General features: G+C 47.1%; 1 protein-coding gene across 3 annotated transcripts in view; it reads left to right on the top strand.

The window, feature by feature from the left end:
• MYO16 (myosin XVI) overlaps positions 1 to 22139 on the top strand; it is a 501160-nt gene that overhangs the window by 265296 nt on the left and 213725 nt on the right. For all 3 annotated transcript variants that reach the window (XM_043477832.1, XM_043477831.1, XM_043477833.1), the window contains one exon: positions 3309 to 3456. In XM_043477832.1, coding sequence (XP_043333767.1) covers positions 3309 to 3456 — 148 coding nt within the window. The remainder of the gene's footprint in view (positions 1 to 3308; positions 3457 to 22139) is intronic.

Raw genomic sequence — 22139 nt, 5'->3', positions numbered from 1 at the left:
TAGGTTCATCAGAACTGTTTTTCTAGATTCTGTATGCATTACTATACAGAATTTGTTTTTCTCTTTCTGAGTTATTTCACTCTATATAACAGGCTCTAGATTCATCCACCTCACTAGAATGAACTCAAACGTGTTCCTTTTTATGGATAAATAATATTCCATTGTGTATACATAACTTTGTGTATATGTACATTGTGTATATGTGTAACTTCTTTATCCATTCATCTGCCGATGGACGTCTAGGTTGCTTCCACGCCCTAGCTCTTGTAAAGAATGCAGCCACAGAGAAGGGACTTTGGACCCAGTGGGGGAAGGAGAGGGTGGGGCAATCAGAGAACGGCGCTGACATACATGCACTGTTGCGTGTAAAGAGAGACCGGCGCTGACATACATGCACTGTTGCGTGTAAAGAGAGACCGGCGCTGACATACATGCACTGTTGCGTGTAAAGAGAGAACGGCGCTGACATACATGCACTGTTGCGTGTAGAGAGAACAGCGCTGACATACATGCACTGTTGCGTGTAGAGAGACCGGCGCTGACATACATGCACTGTTGCGTGTAGAGAGAGACCGGCGCTGACATACATGCACTGTTGCGTGTAGAGGAGAAGGCGCTGCACCATGCTGTTGCGTGTAGAGAGACGAGCTGACATAGCATGCACTGTTGCGTTAGAGAGACGGACTGAATACATGCATGTTGCGTGTAAAGAGAGAACGGCGCTGACATACTGACATGCACTGTTTGTAGTGACATACATGCCTGTTGCGTGTAGAGAGACCGGCACTGACATACATGCACTGTTGCGTGTAAAGAGAGAACGGCGCTGACATACATGCACTGTTGCGTGTAAAGAAGACGGCGCTGACATACATGCATGTTGCGTGTAGAGAGACCGGCGCTGACATACATGCACTGTTGCGTGTAGAGAGACCGGCGCTGACATACATGCACTGTTGCGTGTAAAGAGAGAACGGCGCTGACATACATGCAGCTGTTGCGTGTAGAGAGAACGGCGCTGACACACATGCACTGTTGCGTGTAGAGAGACCGGAGCTGACATACATGCACTGTTGCGTGTAGAGAGACCGGCACTGACATACATGCACTGTTGCGTGTAAAGAGAGAACGGCGCTGACATACATGCACTGTTGCGTGTAAAGAGAGAACGGCGCTGACATACATGCACTGTTGCGTGTAAAGAGAGACCGGCGCTGACATACATGCACTGTTGCGTGTAGAGAGACCGGCGCTGACATACATGCACTGTTGCGTGTAAAGAGAGAACGGGGCTGACATACATGCACTGTTGCGTGTAAAGAGAGAACGGCACTGACATACATGCACTGTTGCGTGTAGAGAGACCGGCGCTGACATACATGCACTGTTGCGTGTAGAGAGAACGGCGCTGACATACATGCACTGTTGCGTGTAGAGAGAACGGCGCTGACATACATGCACTGTTGCGTGTAGAGAGACCGGCGCTGACATACATGCACTGTTGCGTGTAGAGAGAGACCAGCGCTGACATACATGCACTGTTGCGTGTAGAGAGACCGGCGCTGACATACATGCACTGTTGCGTGTAGAGAGAACGGCGCTGACATACATGCACTGTTGCGTGTAGAGAGACCGGCGCTGACATACATGCACTGTTGCATGTAGAGAGACCGGCGCTGACATACATGCACTGTTGCGTGTAGAGAGAGACCGGCGCTGACATACATGCACTGTTGCGTGTAGAGAGAGACCGGTGCTGACATACATGCACTGTTGCGTGTACAGCAGAGAGCCAGTGGGAAGCTGCTCTGCGGGCACGGGGGTCCGCCTCTGTGATGAGCAGAGGGTGGGGTGGGCGGGTGTGGGGAGGAGGTCTAGGAGGGGGGACTCGTGTACGTGTGGCTGATTCATGTTGTATGGCAGAAGCCAACACAATGTTGTAAAGCAATCATCCAATTAAAAAGAAAAAAATTAAGACAAGATTGTTGTCTAAAATATATGAAGAACTCAATATTTAACAGTAAGAAAACACCCCAGTTTTTAAAACGGACATCTCAACATACATATCACCAAGGAAGACAGACAAATGGGAAATAAGAATGTGAAAGAATGTTCTGTGTTATATGTCACCTAGGAAACGCAGATTAGCACAAGGATGAAGTACCACCGCTCACCTGTTAGAATCGCTAAAATCCCACACACCGACAACATGAAATACTGGCAAGGAGGTGGGGCAACAGGAACTCTGATCTGTTGTTTATGGGAACACAAAATGGTCCGGCTACTTTGGGAGACAGCTTGGCAGTGTCGTCCAAAGCTGATCATAGTCTTACCACATGATCCGCGAAGCACGTTCCTTGGCATTGACTCAGCTGAGTTGAAAACAACATCTCCACGTAGTGTAGACACGAATGTTCATCATTGCAAAAACCGGAAGCAACCAAGATGTCTTTTAATAGGTGATTAGATAAACAAATTGTAGTACATTCATTCAATGGACTAGTATTCACTGATAAAAAATAAGCTATAAAGCCTTAAGAGGACAAAAAAGGACCCTTAAATACGTATTATTATGTGAAAGAAGACAGTCTGAAAAGGGTACTTACTGTGTGATTCCCACTATATAACATTCACGAAAAGGCAAAACTGTCGTGACAGCGCAGAGATCATCGGTTGCCAGGAGCTGGGGAGAGGGAGGCGTCAGGACGTGTGTCGGTGACTTCAGGGCAGTGAAACTATTCTGTATGACGCTGTCATGGCGCACTCATGGCGTATCGTTGTTCAGTCGCTCAGTCGTGCCCAGCTCGTTGCGACCCCAGGGATGCAGCACGCCAGGCCTCCCTGTCCTTCAGTCTCCCAGAGCTTGCTCACACTTATGTCCATTGAGTCGGTGACGCCATTCAACCATACAGTCTATACACATGTTGTATATATTTCTCAAAACCTGTACAACTATATAACACAAAAGTGAATACCAATTTAAATTACAGACTTTAGTCAATAATAGTGTATCCGTATTGGTTCATTCGTTTTAACCAATGTACCACTCTAATGCAAGATATTAATAATAGGGGAATCAATTTATTAGGGAAGGGAGAAAGGATATATTGGAACTCTCAGTACTTTCTGCTTAATTTTTCTGGACCTAAAAAGTTTCTCTGAAAATAAAGTCCATTATTTTGTTTTTTTAAAAAGTCTGTGTTTGAAAAGAAGCTGCATTCCTGTCTCTTCTGATTAATATGTGTGAATGTACGGACCTGAAACTAATAATGCCATTTAACAGAATTCCTCTTCTTTTCTTTAACCAGCCAGAATTTTTACGTATATGCTAGAGAAATCCAGACTTGTTTCACAGCCTCCTGGCCAGAGCAATTTTCTCATCTTCTACTTACTGATGGATGGATTATCTGCTGAAGAGAAGTATGGACTGCACCTTAATAATTTACATGCCCATCGGTAAGTGATTATGTATCTTCAGTTTGATAGTTCTGCCTTCTAATTGTGGTTGCATTTTAGCAGTCTTAGTTTCTTCTTATTTTTCAGAGAGGAAATGGTGACTTCTTTTAGGAGAATAATTGGATACAGTGTTAGATTTGAACTATCTGTGTAACAGGGTTATTATCATTTATTGAGTGTTTAGGTGAAGTTTGTTGTATGTGTATTATCTTAATATTTCTATTTTTCTAGTTTTCAGGTCAGAATAATAGATTAGCACATGTATAAGAATTAGTGTTCCTTTGGGATATTTTGGATGTAACGTTGGTTGTGAATTCCTAATTTGGGGTCATCTTTTGAAGATCCCCTGGAGAAGGGAAAGGCTACCCACTCCAGTATTCTGGTCTGGAGAATTCCATGGACTGTATAGTCCATGGGGTCGCAAAGAGTCGGACACGGCTGAGTGACTTTCATTCACTTCACTTTGAAATAATGGGACATGATATTTGAGCAATTATGGTGCATTAGGAACAGATTCGGTTAATAATGGCTTCAGATGAACCGTACACCCAAGCTGGGGGGCACTGATTTTCTGCAGGGGAGGCAGACCGTGTTTGTTAGAATGAGGGGGCCTTGGTCACAGGATGGCCGTGCAGGGGGCGTCTTTGCGATGTATGCGTTTCCACCGACCGCCTGACCCCGTGTGCCTCCCTGCAAGGACGGGTCCACGCTTGGAGAGGATGAGGATGAAACAGCAAAGAGCGTGATACGCACTCAGAGGAGGATGGGGGAGAAAGGGGGCAGAGGGTGGTGGGTGGGCAGGTCCAAACCCAGCGGTGAATTCCTGGCCGAGCGGCGAGGAGGAGCCACGCTCTGATAAAGCTGCGCGTCAACTTCAGACGTCCTGAGTGTTGGTTCACTGGCTGTTTGTTGCCGGATTCAAGAAGAATGGTGCGCTCGTGATTTTATGAGAACTTTTGTGAGAGAAAATAAAGGGTGCGTGAGGAGGAGGAGGGCCTCCCAGGGGGCGCTGGTGGTAAAGAACCCATTGCCCACAGAGGAGAGTGAAGAGACCTGAGTTTGATCCCTGGGTGGGGAAGATCCCCCAGAGGAGGGCATGGCAACCCTCTCCAGTATTCCCGCCTGGAGAATCCCGTGGGCAGAGGAGCCTGGCGGGCTACAGTCCATGGGGTTGCAAAGTCGGACACGCCTGAGCGACCGAACACGCATGCACGGCGGGGCGGAGCATGGCCAGAGGACCAGTCACGTTTGGGAGCGGACACAGAGGTGGAGGGACCCGGAGGCTGCGCTGAGGGGGGGCCTTTCCCAGGCCCCCTGGGGTCTCCATGGAGCTGGACCCCCAGACCAGTCTGGAAAGGGACAGGACCACGTCTGCGGAGGGGAAGGAGGTGGGGCCTGCGCCCAGGGGAGGGGAATGAACTGGCCTTATTCTAAGATTATTCTAGATTATTATTTAATGACAGCTCTCGTTCGGTTTCTCTGGAACTGTTACATCCAACAGTACAGATCCTGTTTATCATGTTGAACAGAGACATAAAGTGAAGAAGGCCTTATCAAAATTGTTGTTCACAGCGAGAGATTGGAGATTTACTGTCCCCCAAAACAAGAGAAATTCCGAAGAAAAAGAAAACACTGATATTGAAGCATGACAGCCCAGGCAAAGGCAATTTTAAAAATAGAAACTCTTCTGAAGCTCCAATACTTTGGCCATCTGATGTGAAGAGCTGATTCATTGGAAAAGACCCTGATGCTGGCAAAGACTGAAGGCCGGAGGAGCAGGGGACGAGGGAGGATGAGATGGTTGGATGGCGTCACCGACTCGATGGACACGAGTTTGCATAAACTCCGGGAGACAGTGAAGGACAGGGAAGTCTGGCATGTTACGGTCCATGGGGTCACAAAGTGTCCGACACAATTGAGTGACTGAGCAACAGCAAACCCACAAGAGCACTGGGTATTTTTCTAATCAAATCGCCTCGTTTCCTAAAGGAAGAAATCAGACCTGGAGGTGTAGGGCGCCCTGTACTGAAGTGCGTATACAACAGCAGTCGTGAGATAACCCGTTCTTGAATCACTCTCTGTTTGTCTACATCGTACGTCTCTGGGGGGTGGGGACTGCATCCGACTGGGGCCTATTGGGGTGTTCCGGGCCGCCTGTGGGGAAGAAAAGTCTTGGTTGTTTGCATTCCTCATCTTTCCTACCAGCAAAGGCTCAAAGCTGACGGCAGACCATTGCGTTAGATGGTGCGTCTGCACGCGTTTGCGTGCGTGCTTGTACACGCGTGTGCCTGGCATTGCAGACGCAGAGCCGCTGGGGAACAAAAGGCAGCCGTCTAGTCCAGCATTCAGAGATACAATTCAGCCTCTTGGTCTGTGGTTTGGACCCCTCTTTTGAAGTGTGAGAGCGTGTGGGAGAAAACAAGTGTTTCTTTATTGACCTCTGTTCCAACATCCGTTTCTCTTTGCAAAAGAGAGCTTGGAATGGCTGAGGCCATTTAGAAAGTCAAACGTCAGGGCTTGCTTTGTGAGAAGGCCCAACAGGAAAGAACTCAGCAAAATCATGAATAATTCAAGTCTCTTGAACAAAGAAGTTATTTTATTAAAATGAATTATAAATATCTAACGAGTGCAAAACAACATTCCTCAATAAAAATGTACACCGCCACTCCAGATTCATAAAACATATCCATTGGAGCATTTCTACAATGACAGTCCCACAGACAGAGTACTCTTTAATAATAAGACAAGCAGTTTTTCAAGTTATAATGCCTTACGCAGCCCGACATTTTTGTGATTTGTGTCATGCCGGTCTTTTCACAGTCACAGCGCTCGTGGGTTTTCTCACTTTTACAGTCCTGGTCAGGCTTGAGGAGCTTATATTTGTACTGGGGTATATCATCTTTGCTTGGTGATTACATATATTAAGTACCAGAGTTTTGTAAATTGTTTGGCTTGCTCACAATCAATAGTATTAATAACTTATTCGCTTTCTAACCGTTCACAATTTGATGATCTTTCTGAGTTTCCTCCTTAAGGAATTCATAGGTAAAGGATATCACTATATAGCTATATTTATATAACTATAGATTGTTATATAAACAATATATAAATAAACTGCATATTGTTTATATATAAACAATATTATCACACCTACTCATCTGATTTTAAGAGATATTGATATATTGTCAAGTAGAAAAAAATCAGCATCTCCTTTACCATCTAAATGTCCCTTTGCTTATTCAATGCTTATTCCATAATGCAGCTTGTCTTGAGATTTTGATGAGGTATGTTGAGTCTTTAATGCAAACATTGCAAACATTTGCAAACCTGCATCCTTAAAATGCATCTTTTCTTTATTACTACCAACTGATTACCTACATGAGACATATACATAAACATGGGACAGGAGTTGTAAGCTGAGGACATATCCAAGATTCATCATGTGTCCTTATGTGACCAGAACTCCAAAGAGAAGAAAGGATTATTGTAACTGATGCTACTGCAGCTAAAGCTACAGAAGTGTTTTTTGTTTTTTTTTTTTTTGTTTTTTTTTTTCTGGTTCTTATTTGGAACTAAAAGTTTTCAGAGTCTCACATGAAAATTTATGGAAGTTTATTTTAGTGTTAAATGCACCTAAAAATGCTGTCTTGTTTGTAAAATTGGAACAGTATCTAGAACAAGCAGATAGCACTCTTGTTTATAGAATAGAAACGGAGCAGATCTAGACATCAAATCTTATAGCTTAACTGCATGAAAGCAATATTTATAACACGTTGCCTAGAATCTTCCTGGACAGGTGGTTTAAACAACGACCACCGGAGAAATGTCTCTGGGTCCTGACAATTTGAGCAGCAGCAGTAAGTTGCATTACAGACAACTACCACTAGATGGCACACTCGCCACAAAGTCGGACTGCCAAAATACATACCTATCTCCATCATTAAAGGTTTCTCTGTTTTTTTCAAACTCACTTATTTTTAATTGAAGGAAAGTTGCTTCACAGTAAATCTACGGCTTCCACGTGAGTCAGCCAGCGGTATACGAGTGTGCGCTCCCTCGGGAGCCTCCCTCCCACCTCCCACCCCTTCCCACCCTTCTGGGTTGTTACCGAGCCGGGGTTTGCGTCCCCTGAGACACGCGGGAAATTCCCTTGGGCTGCCTGTGTCACACGTGGTGGTGTAGATGCTTCCATGTCGCTCTGTCCCCTCCTCCCTCCTCTCCTTCCTCCCCCACCCGTGTCCACAAGTGCCTTCTCTGTGTCTGTGTCTCCACTCTTGTCCTGTAAACACGTTCGTCAGTACCAAGTTCCTAGATTCCGTGTATATGCGTTAATGTGTGATATTTGTTTCCCTCTTTCTTATTTCACTCTGTGTAATGGAGTCTAGGTTCACCCACCTCGTTAGAACGGACTCAAATATGTTCCCTTCTACGGCTGGGTGATACTCTGTCGTATAAACGTGCCAGTTTCTCTACCCGTTCATCCGCTGATGGGCATCTGGGTTGCCTCCCTGTCCGAGCTATTGTCAGTTATGCTGCGGTGAATGTTGGGGTACACGTGTCTTCTTTAGTTTTGTTTTCCTCAGGCTATACGCCAAGGAGTGGGATCGCTGGGTCCTATGGTTCTACTCCCAGTTTTTTGAGGAATCTCCATAGTGGCTGTATCATTTTCCATTTCCACTGACAGTGCAAGAGGGTTCCCACTTCTCCACACCCTCCGCAGCATTTATTGTTTGTGGGGTTTTTTGATGATGGCCATTCTGACCGGTGTGAGATATTTCATTGTGGTTTTGATGTGCACTTCTGTAATAATGAGCGATGTTGAGCATCTTTTCATGTGTTTGTTAGCCGTCTGTATGTCTTCTTTGGAGAAGTGTCTGTTCAGGTCTCGTGGCCGCTTTCTGATTGGGCTGATTGTTTTTCTGTCACTGAGTTGCGTGAGCTGCTTGTGTGTTGGAAGGAACCCTTTGTCAGTGTCCATGTCCAGGCTGTGCGGCCGTGTCCCTTCTTCCTTCTGGTTTCTGTCCTTGATGGTACGGTTGAGCCAGTGTTGTGCGTAGGCTTCGTGTTGGGAGTGGTCTGTGTTTGCATTCTGGTGGGGGGAGGTGAGTTTTGGGGGTTTTTCCCCTGATGGGTAGGGCTGTGTGAGGCCATATGTTTTGGGTGTCCCTGGTAATCCTGGCTGCCCCTGGTTGCGTTTGTGTTCTTGTCCTGCTTGCTGTTCAGGTGAAGTATCTTGCCCTGAGTCCTGCCAGCAGTTGGGTGATGCCAGCCCTTGTATACAGGCGGAGGCCTTTCCCAGAGTTCTCACTAATTAATGCTCCCCGGGGTTGGGAGTTCTCTGGCAGCCTAGGGTCTGGGACTCAGTGCTCCCACTGCAAAGGCTCAGGCCCGATCTCTGGCCAGGGGACAAGACTCCACAGGCCATTTGTTGTGGCGTTAAAGGGATTAAAACAAACGTACCGTGCACTAGTGGTAAGGAACTCGCCCGCCAGTGCAGATGTAACAGACACGGGTTCCATCCCTGGGTCCGGAAGATGCCCTGGAGAAGGGAATAGCAGCCCTCTCCAGGATTCTTGCCTGGAGAATCCCATGGACACAGGAGCCTGGCGGGCCACAGTCCATAGGGTCGCAAAGAGTCGGACACAGCTAAATTGACCTAACACAGAAGCAAGAAACAAAAGATGACCCCCAGACAAATGGTGAGTACAGAATCAAGCAAATAATAACAAAAGTAATGGAACATGCACACACACATACACACACAAACAAAACCAAAACAGTCCAAAGGAAAGAAAGTGTGAGAGACTGACCCAGTGAGGAAAGGAGACCAAAAATGATATCGACCAATTAAAAAAAAAAAATCTAAAGCACAAACCAGAAAACCAAAGCAAGGTGCCAACTGGGGAATAAAGCAGAGAAAACAAACCAAACTAACAAACACGGTGAAAAAAAGAAAGAAAAATAGGAAAAGAAAGGGAGAATAGGAAATCAAAGTTAAATAGAAGTATATAAGAAAAGGTTTATATGCATTAAAGAATATCTACAGCAGGAAAAGAGCAATAAGAAGACACACAAAAAATATTTTAAAAATAAATTTTGAAAAATTAGAAGAAAAAAGAACAGAATTGCAAAAGTCCAACTGAGAGGCAAAAACATATAAAGAAATAAAAAACGGGATTTAAAAAAAGTTTCTCATAAGTTTAAATAGAGTTATTAGAATTAATAAAGCCAACAACCACAGTAACAGAGGAAAAAAAGAAAAGGAAGAACAAAAAAATCCAGAACCAAACAGGACAAGTCAAAATTAAGAAGAAGAATAAGAAACATTTTTCTGAGATGTCAGCAGCCCGCATCCTTCCCCGCACTGAGTCAGAGTCACCATCCCTCCGAGGATGCCCTCCAGCTCCGGGCTGGTCTCTGGAGCTGCTGTGGGGCAACCCAGAGTCTCATCTAGTCCTGCTGTGGCGTATTCTGGCCTCCGGTGTCCTTAGCTGCCAGGGCTACTGAGTTTTCTTTGGTGGGAACCCTCATTGTCCTTCTAAATATTCGACAGGCACAGAGTCTGCCTCGTTGGTCGTGTGGGTTTAATCTGCAGCTGGTACAGCTGCTGGGACGGTTTTCTGGCCTCTTCCTTAGCTGCACTGCCCCTGGGTTCAGTTGGTCTTCAGCTGTGGTTTTATCTCCACCGCTGCCTGAGTATCGTCCACTGGGGTTGCTCCTGAGGCTGCCCTGGAGGGCCTGGGTCTGCCCCAGGGAGGACCAGCTGTGGAGGGGGCGCAGCGGCTTGGATCGCGGGGACCCTGGCGGCCCCGAGTGTGCAGGGACGCTGTGGCCCAACTGGAGCCTCCTTCCAGCCTCTGGCCCCTTTTTGGCTGCTCCTTCTCTGTGGCTCTGCGTGTTCAAGGCACTTAAACGGCCCCCCTGGCTGGAGACCTTCTCTGTCGCTCAATGCGTCAAGCACTTAAAGACCAGCTTCCTCCCAGGTCCTTCTCGGTTCTTCAGCTGCCACCACCGGAGGGAGAGGCCCCAGGGATGGCTCCACCAGCCGCATGGGACTCCGCAGGATCTCTCATGGCTGCCGGTTCCCCCACAGGTGATCCCACCGCAGTCCCCTCCCTCTCGTCTCCCCGGCCCTCTCCCCACAGTCAAAGTGGACCTTGCCCTGGGGTTAAGCTCCAATCCGATCCCCACGGCCCAGCACCCAGCTGCTGCGCCTTTTAGGGTTCTCGCCTCCCTGTCCGGGGTACACAGACCAGCAGCAGGGATTGTCTATGTGGCTCTCGGTCCTTTCAGCCTCAGCCGGTCACGGATGAGCTGCTGCGCTCTCCAGGAGCCTCCGATTGCCCTCTGTCCCGAACAGTCGCCCTGACGGGGGATCAGACCCCTGCTTCGGTCCCCCCAGCCCCACCTGCTGTCACGGGTGCAGGTCTGGTCCTGTTCAGTCTCCTCCTTCACCCTTCCGGGTTTTGGGAGGATCTGTACATTCCTCTCCGGTGCCCGGGGTCCCCTGCCAGCTCTCAGCTGGTGCCCTGAGAGATCCTCCGCATCCGAGGGTGTGTTCCTGACGCATCCCTGAGGGGAGCCGCACTCTAGTCCACCCACCCCGCCCCCATCCTCTCTCCAAAGGTCTCTTTTTAATTGACCGTTCTTCCTATGATTCCTTTTTTTTCTTTTTCTTGGCTGTTTGTTTCCAAAGTTTTATTTCCAAACATTTCAAGTGATACCAACACTGCATCTGGAAAGTAAATACAGTGTCTGTTCCTGGGAATTGAGTTTTAAAGAAAGTTAGAAGTCGGCATCAATTGCTTATCTTCAGCCTGCTTGACGCAGCTCTTACGGATTTAGTCCCAGAGCAGCTGGGCTCTGAAATCTAGAGAAGTCATTCCTCACCTCCCTTCATGTTGATTAATGATGGAAGTGACTGGGGTGCGGCCTCAGAGCGTTCTCTGCAAAGGTCAGATCTGAATTATAAACCGAGAGCAAGCAATTGTTTGACGGAGCGCGTGTGACCTGCTTCTAACCTTGCGTGTCAGTGAAGGGAAACTCTGAGTCACCGAGCACTTGAACTTGAGAGGGCTGCCCCCCGTGCACCTGTCACGGTAGGTGAGGCAGCTCTGAACTCTCGGTGAATGTGCATTCTTTTTCTTGCTAAGGGTTTATTATGCGTGTTGAACTTAACCTGAGAAAGACGCACACAATTTTAAGCAGTTAAGAGTAACTTTAAATTTCTTTGAGGATGATTTTTAACGATGCTGTGATACAATCAACAGTTTACTCAGTACACATTTTATGCACCCAAAGCTTAAAGATGGTCCTGAGACAAAGGTTGGAGGCAGGAGGTATATTCTATTTCTGACTGATTCTATTATTGATTAAATGATGATCACAATTGTGATACATGCAGCTTACGGAGCACTTAGCTTAGTTGGGTCCCCTCCTGGCCCTCCCTTGTCATGGTGGATCCCCACCTGTTACGGGGCAGAGGGTGCAGGACCGCACCCTCACGGGATGGTCCAGGCTGTGAGGACGGAGATGTTGGCCAGGAGCCGAGTCCGCCCCTTGGTCTTACACCTGTGTCGTCTCTGCAGCAGCGTTGGCTGTAAAATATCACCTCCGGCCTTTGCGCCTTTGCATCCAGGAGATTTCAAAGAAGATGAGAGGGAAAGCACAAGGTCAAGTCTGTATGCGCGTTTTTATTAATATTTACAGTCAGTTAAGCAAAACTAACTCAGGGCATTTCTGGAGCCTGTCGCCCTCTAACCACCAGAAAAGGCAATCCTGGGCCATTTCTTTATCCAGGAGCATAAGAAAGTGTTTGAAGTGCATTCATCACCTCAGCTGAAGGTTCTTTTGAAAGTACAAGGAAGGTTGGATCACTTCGGTAAGTGGGCCGGTACATTTCACTTGTGAAAAGGCCAGTGGGATGAAGTCAGGGTCCTTGGCTCTCTTACTCCCATCTGTGAGCAACTTCCCTCCGATGGTGGAGAGGAGAGAGGAAGGAGCACAGAGACGCCAGGCGCTCGCTGTGCCCGCTGGGTTCATGGGCGCTGCCCACACGCACACCCCCTCCATCGCCCAGATTTCCTTTGCAGTTCACAGAAGGACAGAATTGACAGGGCTTACCGGTGGATGAGGACTTCCCTGGTGGCCCAGACAGTAAAGCGTCTGTCTACAATGCGGGAGACCCGGGTTCGATCCCTGGGTTGGGAAGGCCCCCTGAAGAAGGAAATGCCAGTCCACTCCAGTACTATTGCCTGGAAAATCCCATGGACAGAGGAGCCTGGCAGGCTGCAGTCCATGGGGTCGCAAAGAGTCGGACACGACTGAGCGACTTCATGTTTCACCGGTGGATAAGGTTCCTCATCCTATCGAGGCAGTTGATAGCTTACGGTGAACGATGTCGGATTCGTCATCTCCGAAGAAGAAGAAGATTTAGCTTCGGGACCAGGGACCAGGCTTGATCACTCAAGAGCTTTTGTGTAGCAAAGTTTTATTAAAGTAAGAAAAGGGAGAGAGAAAGCTTCTGACAGACATCAGAAGAGGGATGGAGAACGCGCCCCCCCCCCATCTTATCAGGACCTTACATACTTTTTTCAGACCCACTCCCACAACGTACATCTTAAAGGAACAAGATTAGGAGGAACAATAGAAAGGTCGCAGCAGACCCACTCCTGTAATATACATTTTAAGGTGACAGGATTGGTGAGAAGGCTCTTGTTAAGGAGAAACATGTCCTCGAGCCAGATGCATTGTTATATTGACTAAGTCAAAGCAAGTAGGAACGAACGTTTGTCCTTTTCTCCTTGAGAGACCCAGACCCCCTTCTCCACCTCGGGAACCCTGGACTTCCTATCAGCCCACCTAGGAGCTGAGTCTCACACAGGCACTTCACCGAATCAGTAAACAGGCGCAGCTGTGAGCTCCTCGGAAGCCGCTGATGTCAAGTCCTGCAGCCTGCTGGCATGTGGAGGGACTCGCCCTCCGTGACGGGCGACTCTCCTGCATGTCACCGATGCGCGTTGGCAAACATGCCTGGTCTGCTGAGAGCAGCACCCTTAGGTGAAGGGACGCAGCTTAAAGCCGCCTCTGGAGAGACGGCAACCCAGCCTTCTTGCCTGGAGAATCCCGCGGGTGGAGGAGCCTGGCGGGCTGCAGTCCGTGGGGTCGCAGGGTCGGACCCGGCTGAGCGACTCCACTGTCTTCCTTTCTGAGGGCTGGGCAGTTGGGACCACGGGCAGCCTGTGCGTGCGCGTCGGGGAAGCAGGGCGGACCTGCGCGCCCTGCTGTGAGTGAGGGCAGGGCGGGCTGCCTCGGGAGCCCTGGGGGGAGAAGGTCCCAGGACGCGCTCTAGAAGGACCGGCAGCACTGTCGCCGTGGTTGTGGGGGGCTCTCTCCCATCCACGTCCCTGAGACCCCCGAGGCGGTAATTGCTCGGAAGCGGATGAGGGGTTTGCATCAGAGGCCGGCGCGCAGAGGAGCTCTGGGTGTGGGGCCGCCGCCTCCCTCCGAGCTGCGGCTCCGCCTCCTCGCGGCTGCTCCCCGGACCTCCCCGGGTTTCCGTGTGAGAGTCGGGCTCTGAGTCCCCTCCGTCGCCGCGATGAATGACTTGTTTCAGTGGTCGTCGCATCACTGGATCTTTTGATGGAAGTCCGCGCAGCCTTCCTGAAGAAGTGAAGGATGGAAAGGAGGGCCAGGGGCCCCTCGGCGGCAGCGGGGCCTGGAGGGCTGGGAAATCGGGGGTCTCCTATCAGCCCACGGAGACCACCTCCGCAGAGAGCATCACGTTGCTGAGACTGAGACGCGGGGTGGGGGAAACCGCAGCCCTGGGCAGAACCGGCGCACTCCTGGAGACCTCCCTCTTCACGTTTTCCCTGCTCCAGAAAATCCATCCGTGTTCTCCAGATTCTTTGCCTTTCTGCACCAGCTATAGTGGGGGCGGGGGGGGGGGAACAAAACGAGATTTAAGTCCAAAACCCTGCACTTACTTATCAGAGAGGACGGTGATCTCAATGAGATTTTGGAATGCATGCTTCCTTCCCGATCACCTGTCTCCCCGGGTGGGTTCTGTCGGTTCACACCACACGTGCGTTGTATCCATCCCGGGGTGAATTTGGAGACTGATAACACGATGTGGATATTTGTGTAGAGTCCTACAGTGAAACGTGTGTGTGTGCGCGCACACGCAGATCCAAAATGACATTCCAGGCGGTGGTAAGAAGGACCACTTTTCAGCAAAGGCTGTTTGTTCTTGTGAATCCACAGTGGAGCCTAAAGGCACGTGGGAGGCATAATTAAAATCAGAATCACCGACATTTGCTCGTGCTAAGAACTTGACGTGTGCGATCTCACTTTATCCACAGCCCAGCCTGACAGGAGGTTGAGTCAATGACACCTGAAGTCACATCCTGAGAGTGCGGGAGCCTGTCTTAAACACCTCACGTCTTCGCCTCTCAAACCCTAATTTCTAGAAACAGATGAAAGATTCTGTGGAAACTCTTGGAAAGGAGCCACAGAAGACCAGGGCACCCCGAGGAAGGCTGTCGAGCACCTGAGTCAGGGATCCCAGCTGCTCCTCCGTCCTGGTGCCGCCAGCCCCTGCGATGGTGCTAGCTGACCAAAGGGTGCAGCGAGGCGTGGCTCAGACTGATGTGGGCTTCCGTGCTGGCTCAGCTGGATAAGAATCCACCTGCAATGCGGGAGACCTCGGTTCGATTCCTGGGTCAGGAAGATCCCCTGGAGAAGGGATAGGCTACCCACTCCATCATTCTTGGGTTTCCCTGGTGGCTCGGCTGGTAAAGAATCCACCTGCAATGCAGGAGACCCCGGTTCAATTCCTGGGTCAGGAAGATCCCGTGGAGAAGGGAAAGGCTATGCACCCCAGTATTCTGGCCTGGAGAATTCCTTGGACTGTGTAGTCCATGAGGCCTCAGAGAGCAGGACAGGACTCAGCGACTTGCACTTCACGTCACTTCAATTGAGACTGACGTGAATCCGGAGCCAGGAAGAGTGAGGGGCTGCAGGGACTGGTGTCGAGTGAGACTCAGTGCACTCTGCTGAGAGTCTCCGACTCCGGCAGCGCCGTTGCACCGGGTGGGGCTGCTGACTGATGGGAGCGGGTGAGGGTGCTCTGGATTAGGCGCCTCAGGGCTGTGGGGTGTCCTTCCCAGCGAGGGTGGACAGGAAAAGAGAAACTTGATCTCTGGCCTGTCGGGCCCCGCCTCACCGACCCTTCCCCACCCATCCACCAGCCTACCACACGCCCTTCCCAAATGCCTTTTCCATTGTTCTTTATTCAGTTCTTTACCTGTATCATGAGGCTTCCCTGGTGGCTCAGATGATAAAGCATCTGCCTGCAATGTGGGAGACCTGGGTTTGATCCCTGGGTCGGGAAGATCCCCTGAAGAAGGAAATGGCAACCCACTTCAGTACTCTTGCCTGAAAAATCCCATGGACGGAGGAGCCTGGTAGGCTACAGTGCATGGGGTCGCAAAGAGTCAGACATGACTGAGTGATTTCTCTCTAAGGCATCCTTTTCTTATATGTGTTGGCTAAAATGTTCGTTATTTCAAAACATCTTATGGAAAAACCTGAATGAACTTTTTGGCCAACCCAATATGTTGGCATCCAAGAAACATGAATTTCTAGATGAGTGAGTGCCACACTGCAGCTCCAATATAAAGCAGAACAAATTAGCTATATTTGTAATATATATAGTAATATGTGGACTTCCTAGGCGGCTCAGTGGTAAAGAACCCTCCTGCCAATGCAGGAGACACAGGTTTGACCCCTGGGTGGGTAAAAGGGATTTTTGTGGACAGACTGCGTAGGTTATGTGAAGGACCACATAAATCAGTTCTGTAAAGTGAAAACTCATAGAAAAGGAATTAGCCTAAAGCTATATTTACTTTTAAACTGAAATAACCTAAAGTAAAATGACAAGCTGAGATGTATCGGGTAAGCAGATGAAAGCTTATAGCAAAGTCTGCGCTTTTCATGTAAACACTGTATTTCAGACATTTGTGGTGTACTTATTAAAAATTTGAGCACATCTTAGGCCATAGAGTAAAGTTTAATAAATTCCCCAATTCAGAAACTGTACAGGGTTTATTCTCTGTCTACAGAGTAATAAAATTAGAGACCAAATGTGGGAGTAAAAGCAAGCAAACAAGACGTCACTAGAAAACTCAGTATTGATCACTGGTGGGAGAAACAAAGGACATATGATCATGGAGGGTGCGACACTAAAAAACAAGAATCTGTTGACATTGACTCTAGAAAAAAAAAGAAAAATCAAATGAGATGAAAACCAGAAGGATCCTAGATAATTTCCATCCCTGAAAGAAGGCATGCCCAGGAAGCTCCAAAGTTTGTTCTTTCAAAGCTTCAAAGAACAGAAGATTGTTTACAGCTTTGCAGAAATCACCGATCGCAGACAATTCTCTGTTCCCTTTTCAGAAGGCAGCTTAGGCAGAAAGGAAACCCCAGAGTTCCAGTGGTCCCCTGAAAAGATGCATATTCTCACAAGTAATCAAGGAAATGCAAACTGAAAGGATAATTGGGTACCGTTTCACAGTGAAAATATTTGCACCAGTAAAACGGAACAGATAACAGGAAGGGCTCCGCACTGACGCACTCTGGGGGAGTTTAGACCTGGACCGCCGCTCTGGGCAGCGGTGTTCGGCCACAGGCGTAGTGCACCCAGGCAGGTGGGCGTTACCCCACAGGTGCTCTTGGCAGTGTGAGGGCACGTCTTTGGTCCTGGCCCCTCGGGGAGGGGTCCCACTGGCAGTGGGACAGCAGGACCCCCAGCCCCCCGAGGGATGGCCCACAGCCCCGAGTCATCGGACCCCAGCGCTCAGGAATCCTGGTGGAGAAGCACTGCTTCGGGAGCTCCACACACGTGCATGAAAATCATGGACATGGACATAAAACACGCTGTTCAAAGATGCAGATACATGAGTAGGAAGGAAATGACTTTATTTCAGGAAATAAAATAATCAGGTTGTGATCATGGTGGAGGATTTTTAAAACGTATCAGTAAATGAACCTAAACTCTATGTAAGAATAGATCTCATAAATCTAAAGTTGAGTTAAAGTAACTAGCTGAATGATGCATATAATGTACATAATATTTATATCATTTTAAATACAACACCATTACGTATTTTATAGGTACATACGTGTATTGATACAATTTAGTTTTACAAATAGACTGAGAAGATTGATACAGAATTGATCATACTTATTCTGTCTAATAAGGAAATAATGAAATGAATAGATGGAGATGTTAACTTTACCTGTGAAATTTATTTATAAAAAACAAATATCTGAAGTAAATATGTCGCAATGTTGCCATTTTCAAATTGTTAAAGAATTGGCTCTCTGTATGTTCCACTTTTACAACTATTCTCATTGTCAAACTTTTAAAAAATTATTTAAAATCCAGAATGTTTATACTGCAATATATCAAAAGGTATACCAACTAAGAAATGAAAATAAATTATCTGACTTTAGATACATAAGCATAAATAAAATATTAACAAGTAGAGTCTAAAATCCATTAAAAGATACTCAATGATCAGGATTAGGAAACTTAATTATTAGTACTACACATCACATTAATAAGTAAAGATAGAAAAATAAATTGACCGTTTCTATAGGTGCCAAAAAGACCCTACATTCAAGTCCGAAATCTTTTTTTTTTTTTTTAATTATAAGTAAAAGGAGTCCTTCTTAAGAAAAAAAAAAATTCTTATCTCAAGGCCTAAGTATGTATCATATTTAGTTGTGAAAATGATTCAGGCTCTTTTTCGCATTGATCCAGAAGTTGTCATCATTGTGATAAGGAAAGAAAATAAAAAGGAATAAGCATCATCAAGGATAAGACAAAATTACTATTATTTACAAGTAAAATGAAAGTTTACCTAGAAAATCCAGTTAATTTATGGCACAGTATTTTCACTAATAATACATTTCAGTAGTGTTTTGAGTTACAAAACAAACATATGCGAAAATGAAAAGATCATATATGTACCAGCTGTAATCACTTAGGTAAGACAGATGACCAGAGGTAGTTCTTTTAACAGTACTGCTGAGGTATAAAATCTCTGTGAATAAGAGTGACCTAGTAAATAAAATGCAGGCCTGAGAACAGAGACTTGTGACTCACAGGGCTCCAGCTGTGAACACACCCAGAAACACACGCTCTTAAAGCCACTCACACTGGTACACAGTCCCTCATCTGAGCAGGTCTCTGCTTTACCTGTCTTATGCATTGAAATCCCTTAAGATGCATATTCAAAGTTTTCATGATGGAAAAGAAATTCTGAAATCATTGCTCTGCAGCATTCTGGTCTGCCTAGGAGTCATGTGCACACATCTGCACCTAGGCCTGACCAAGCTGTTCTCCTCCCGATCCCCACCAATTCTTCCGTCCTCTGGTTCAGTGGGTTCAGTGGGTGAACATGTGAAGGAGTGCATTAACCAGTGTCTGAATGAATGAATGGGGTGTGAATGAATGAAGGAGTGAGTGAGTGAATGAATGAGTGGACGAATCAAAGCCTTCACACTCTTCCTTCTTCATAGAAAACACCATCGTTCTAAAAGTTCATCTCAAGTACCTCCATCCTTTGCCGCTCTGCCTGCCTCCTTCTGAGGCCCTTCATGGTACAAGGACCACGTGTAGTCTGGTTGCTAAACTCCAGTATATGCCGTGCCCGTCTCTGCCGTGGAGCTCATCATGGGTTATATATACTGTGTGACTGCATCGCTGTCTTTGCCGAAGAAGCAAGCATTCTAAGACCTGAGAGCCTGACTTGAGCAGTTTAATGCCTCCGGGTCCTGGCACCGTCAGCAGAAAACAGGTGTGAGATCGAGCAGATGAAGACATACACATTGATGTGTGTGTGCGTGCTGGTGTGTGTGCAGAGATTTCTCATCTTATACCAATGATTCTAGATACAAGTTTCATTTTACTTATTCTGCTTGAGACTTCGATTTGCAAGTCATCAGAGGCATATATTTTCCCAAGTTTGAAAAATTCCTGGCCAGCCTCTCTGCGAATGGTCCCCCTCTCTCTGGAACTCCTCTGTTAGGTCCACGCTGTTCTTTCTCATTTTCTCTCTCTGCCCCTGACTTCTTTTATGTTTTCCATCTCTATCTCTCTGTGCTTCACTCTGGTGACTTCTGCAGTGCTTTCTCATGGTCTGCTTGTTCCTTTGGAGCCATTATTAATGTGATGTATTAATGCATACCGTGCGTTTTAACTTCAATGACTTTTTCCCCGTTTCTAAGAGTTGTACTTTGTTCTCTCAAATCTGCATTTTCTTGAATACTGCTTCTTGTTCTTCTCTCGTATTTCCAGTTCTTTTATTTGTTTTCGACATGCTTGTTTTACTGTCTGTAACCAATCTGAAGCTCTGAAGCACCTCGTGTTGCTGTTTATCACACCTGCTAACAGTCGCTCCGGGAAGCTCATGTCTCCTGGTGGTCATCCTTCGGGGTGTGACTTGGTGTCCCTTGGTGGCCAGGCTGTGAGAGTCCTGGGTCAGGGGTTAGCCCCCTAGAGCAGCGGATCTAATGCAGGATCTAATGCCAGATGCTCTGAGGTGGATCTGATGTCATAATAACAGAAATAAAGCACAGAGTAAATGTGAAGAGTCGGACACGACTGAGCTACTGAACCGAACAGAACTGAATAAATGTAATGAATTTGAGTCATCCCCAATCTCCACCCCGCCCCACCCCCGACCAATCTGTAGGAAAAATAGTCTTCCCTGAAAGCAGGTCCTTCCCAGGTGGCAAAACCTTCAGGACCACTGCAGGCTAGAGAGTGTCTCTTGGCTTTGGTCAGTGCTCCGGACCTGTTAGACCGGGGACAGTTCTAGGGCTAATTCCTTTGTTAAAATGTCCTAAGGGCACCCGTGGCCTGCGAGTCAACCCCTGAAACCAGGCGGGGTCTGTCTGCGGTTGCGACTTCTGGAGAGTGACCTTTGCCCTCTGAGAATCCCCCCAGATGTGTTTCCCTGTTGCTTGTCTGTCTGTGGACGAGGTTTTATGGCGTTTCTTCTACTGAGGTAGCAGCCTTTGGGTCGTCTGGCTTTATGTGACATCTAGGGCCAAAAACACCTTCTCCTTCCCACGTGGACCTCAGCCGCCTGGTTAACAGAAGAAACCAACGTTCCCGTGAACGCTGAGGTTCAGGCCACAGTGGCCTCTGCCCAGTTTATCTGATCCTCCCAGCCCCTGACGTACACTTAGAAGGTGCTCCTCACTACTGATATATTTAGGTTGATACAAAAGCAATTGTGGTTTTGGACCTTGGATTTTAAATCATTATAACTCGGCTTAAACACATCTTTATGAATCAAAATAGGAACCATTACAATGAACATATTTTTACCAACGACAAATACGTTTGCTTATTCCTGTAGCATAAAAATCTGTCCTTCGGGATTTGACAAACTCTTGGAAAGCATTTTCTGCCTCCTGCTGGTTGTGGAGGCATTTTCCCTGCAAAAAAGTTGTTGAGATGCTCCAAGAACTGGTAGTCGGTTGGCGAGAGGTCAGGTGAAGATGGCAGATGAGGCAAAACATTGTAGCCCAGTTCGTTCAACTTTTGAAGCACTGATTGTGCGACATGCAGCCAGGCATCGTCTCGGAGGGGAACTTGGCCCTTTCTGTTGACCAGTGCCAACGTTGAGGTTTTCCGTGCATCTCGTTGATTTGCTGAGCATACTTCTCAGATATAGTGGTTTTGCCAGGATTCAGAAAATTAGTGGATCAGACTGGCAGCAGACCACCAAACAGTGACCATGACCATTTGTTTGGTGCAAGTTTGGCTTTGGGGAGTGCTCTGGAGCTTCTCCTCTGTCCAACTACTGAGCTGGTCATCCCAGGTTGTCATACAAACATTAATCCACTTTTCATCACACATCACAATCAGATCGAGAAATGGTTTACTGTTGTTGCATAGGATAAGAGATGACACTTCAAAAAGACAATCTTTTTTATTTTCAGTCAGCTCCTGAGGCACCCACTAATCGAGCTTTTTCACCTTTCCAATTTGCTTCAAATGCCAAAGGACCATAGAATGGTCGATGGTGAGTTCTTGGGCAGCTTCTTGTGTAGTTGTAAGAGGACCAGCTTTGACGATGCTCTCATTTGATTGTTGTCAGCTTCTGACAGCTGGCCATCACGCCCCTCATCTTCAAGGCTCTCATCTCCTTTGCAAAACACCACTGCGTTGTACATTCGTTAGCAGTTCCCAGGCCAAATACATTCTTGATGTTGTGAGTTGTCTCTGCTGCTTAACAACCCATTTTGAACCCAAATAAAAACTCACTTGAATTTGTCTTTTGTCTAACATCATTTCTATAGTCTAAAATAAATATAAAATAAACAACAAGTAATAAGTCATTACCAGAAAAACATAAAGTGAGAAATGTGCGTTAAACTGATGTATAACACAGCCACATTTATTTAAGACTATGTTCTAATATCAAATGGCAAAGTTCAACAGTGCGAAATCACAATTACTTTTGCACCAACCTAAAATATGGCCTTTTTGGAGAAATGAAGGGAGTCTTCCTTCACTACAAATCTAGAGTGAATAGTGGTTTTAGGTTAAGACATATGAGCAATCTATGTATGTAGAATAGATCGTGCTGACGTGTGTGTGTGTG

Source organism: Cervus canadensis, chromosome 9 (assembly GCF_019320065.1).
Source record: "Cervus canadensis isolate Bull #8, Minnesota chromosome 9, ASM1932006v1, whole genome shotgun sequence".
In the NCBI taxonomy this organism is placed as follows: domain Eukaryota; kingdom Metazoa; phylum Chordata; class Mammalia; order Artiodactyla; family Cervidae; genus Cervus; species Cervus canadensis.
This window is presented reverse-complemented; position numbering and strand designations above follow the sequence as displayed.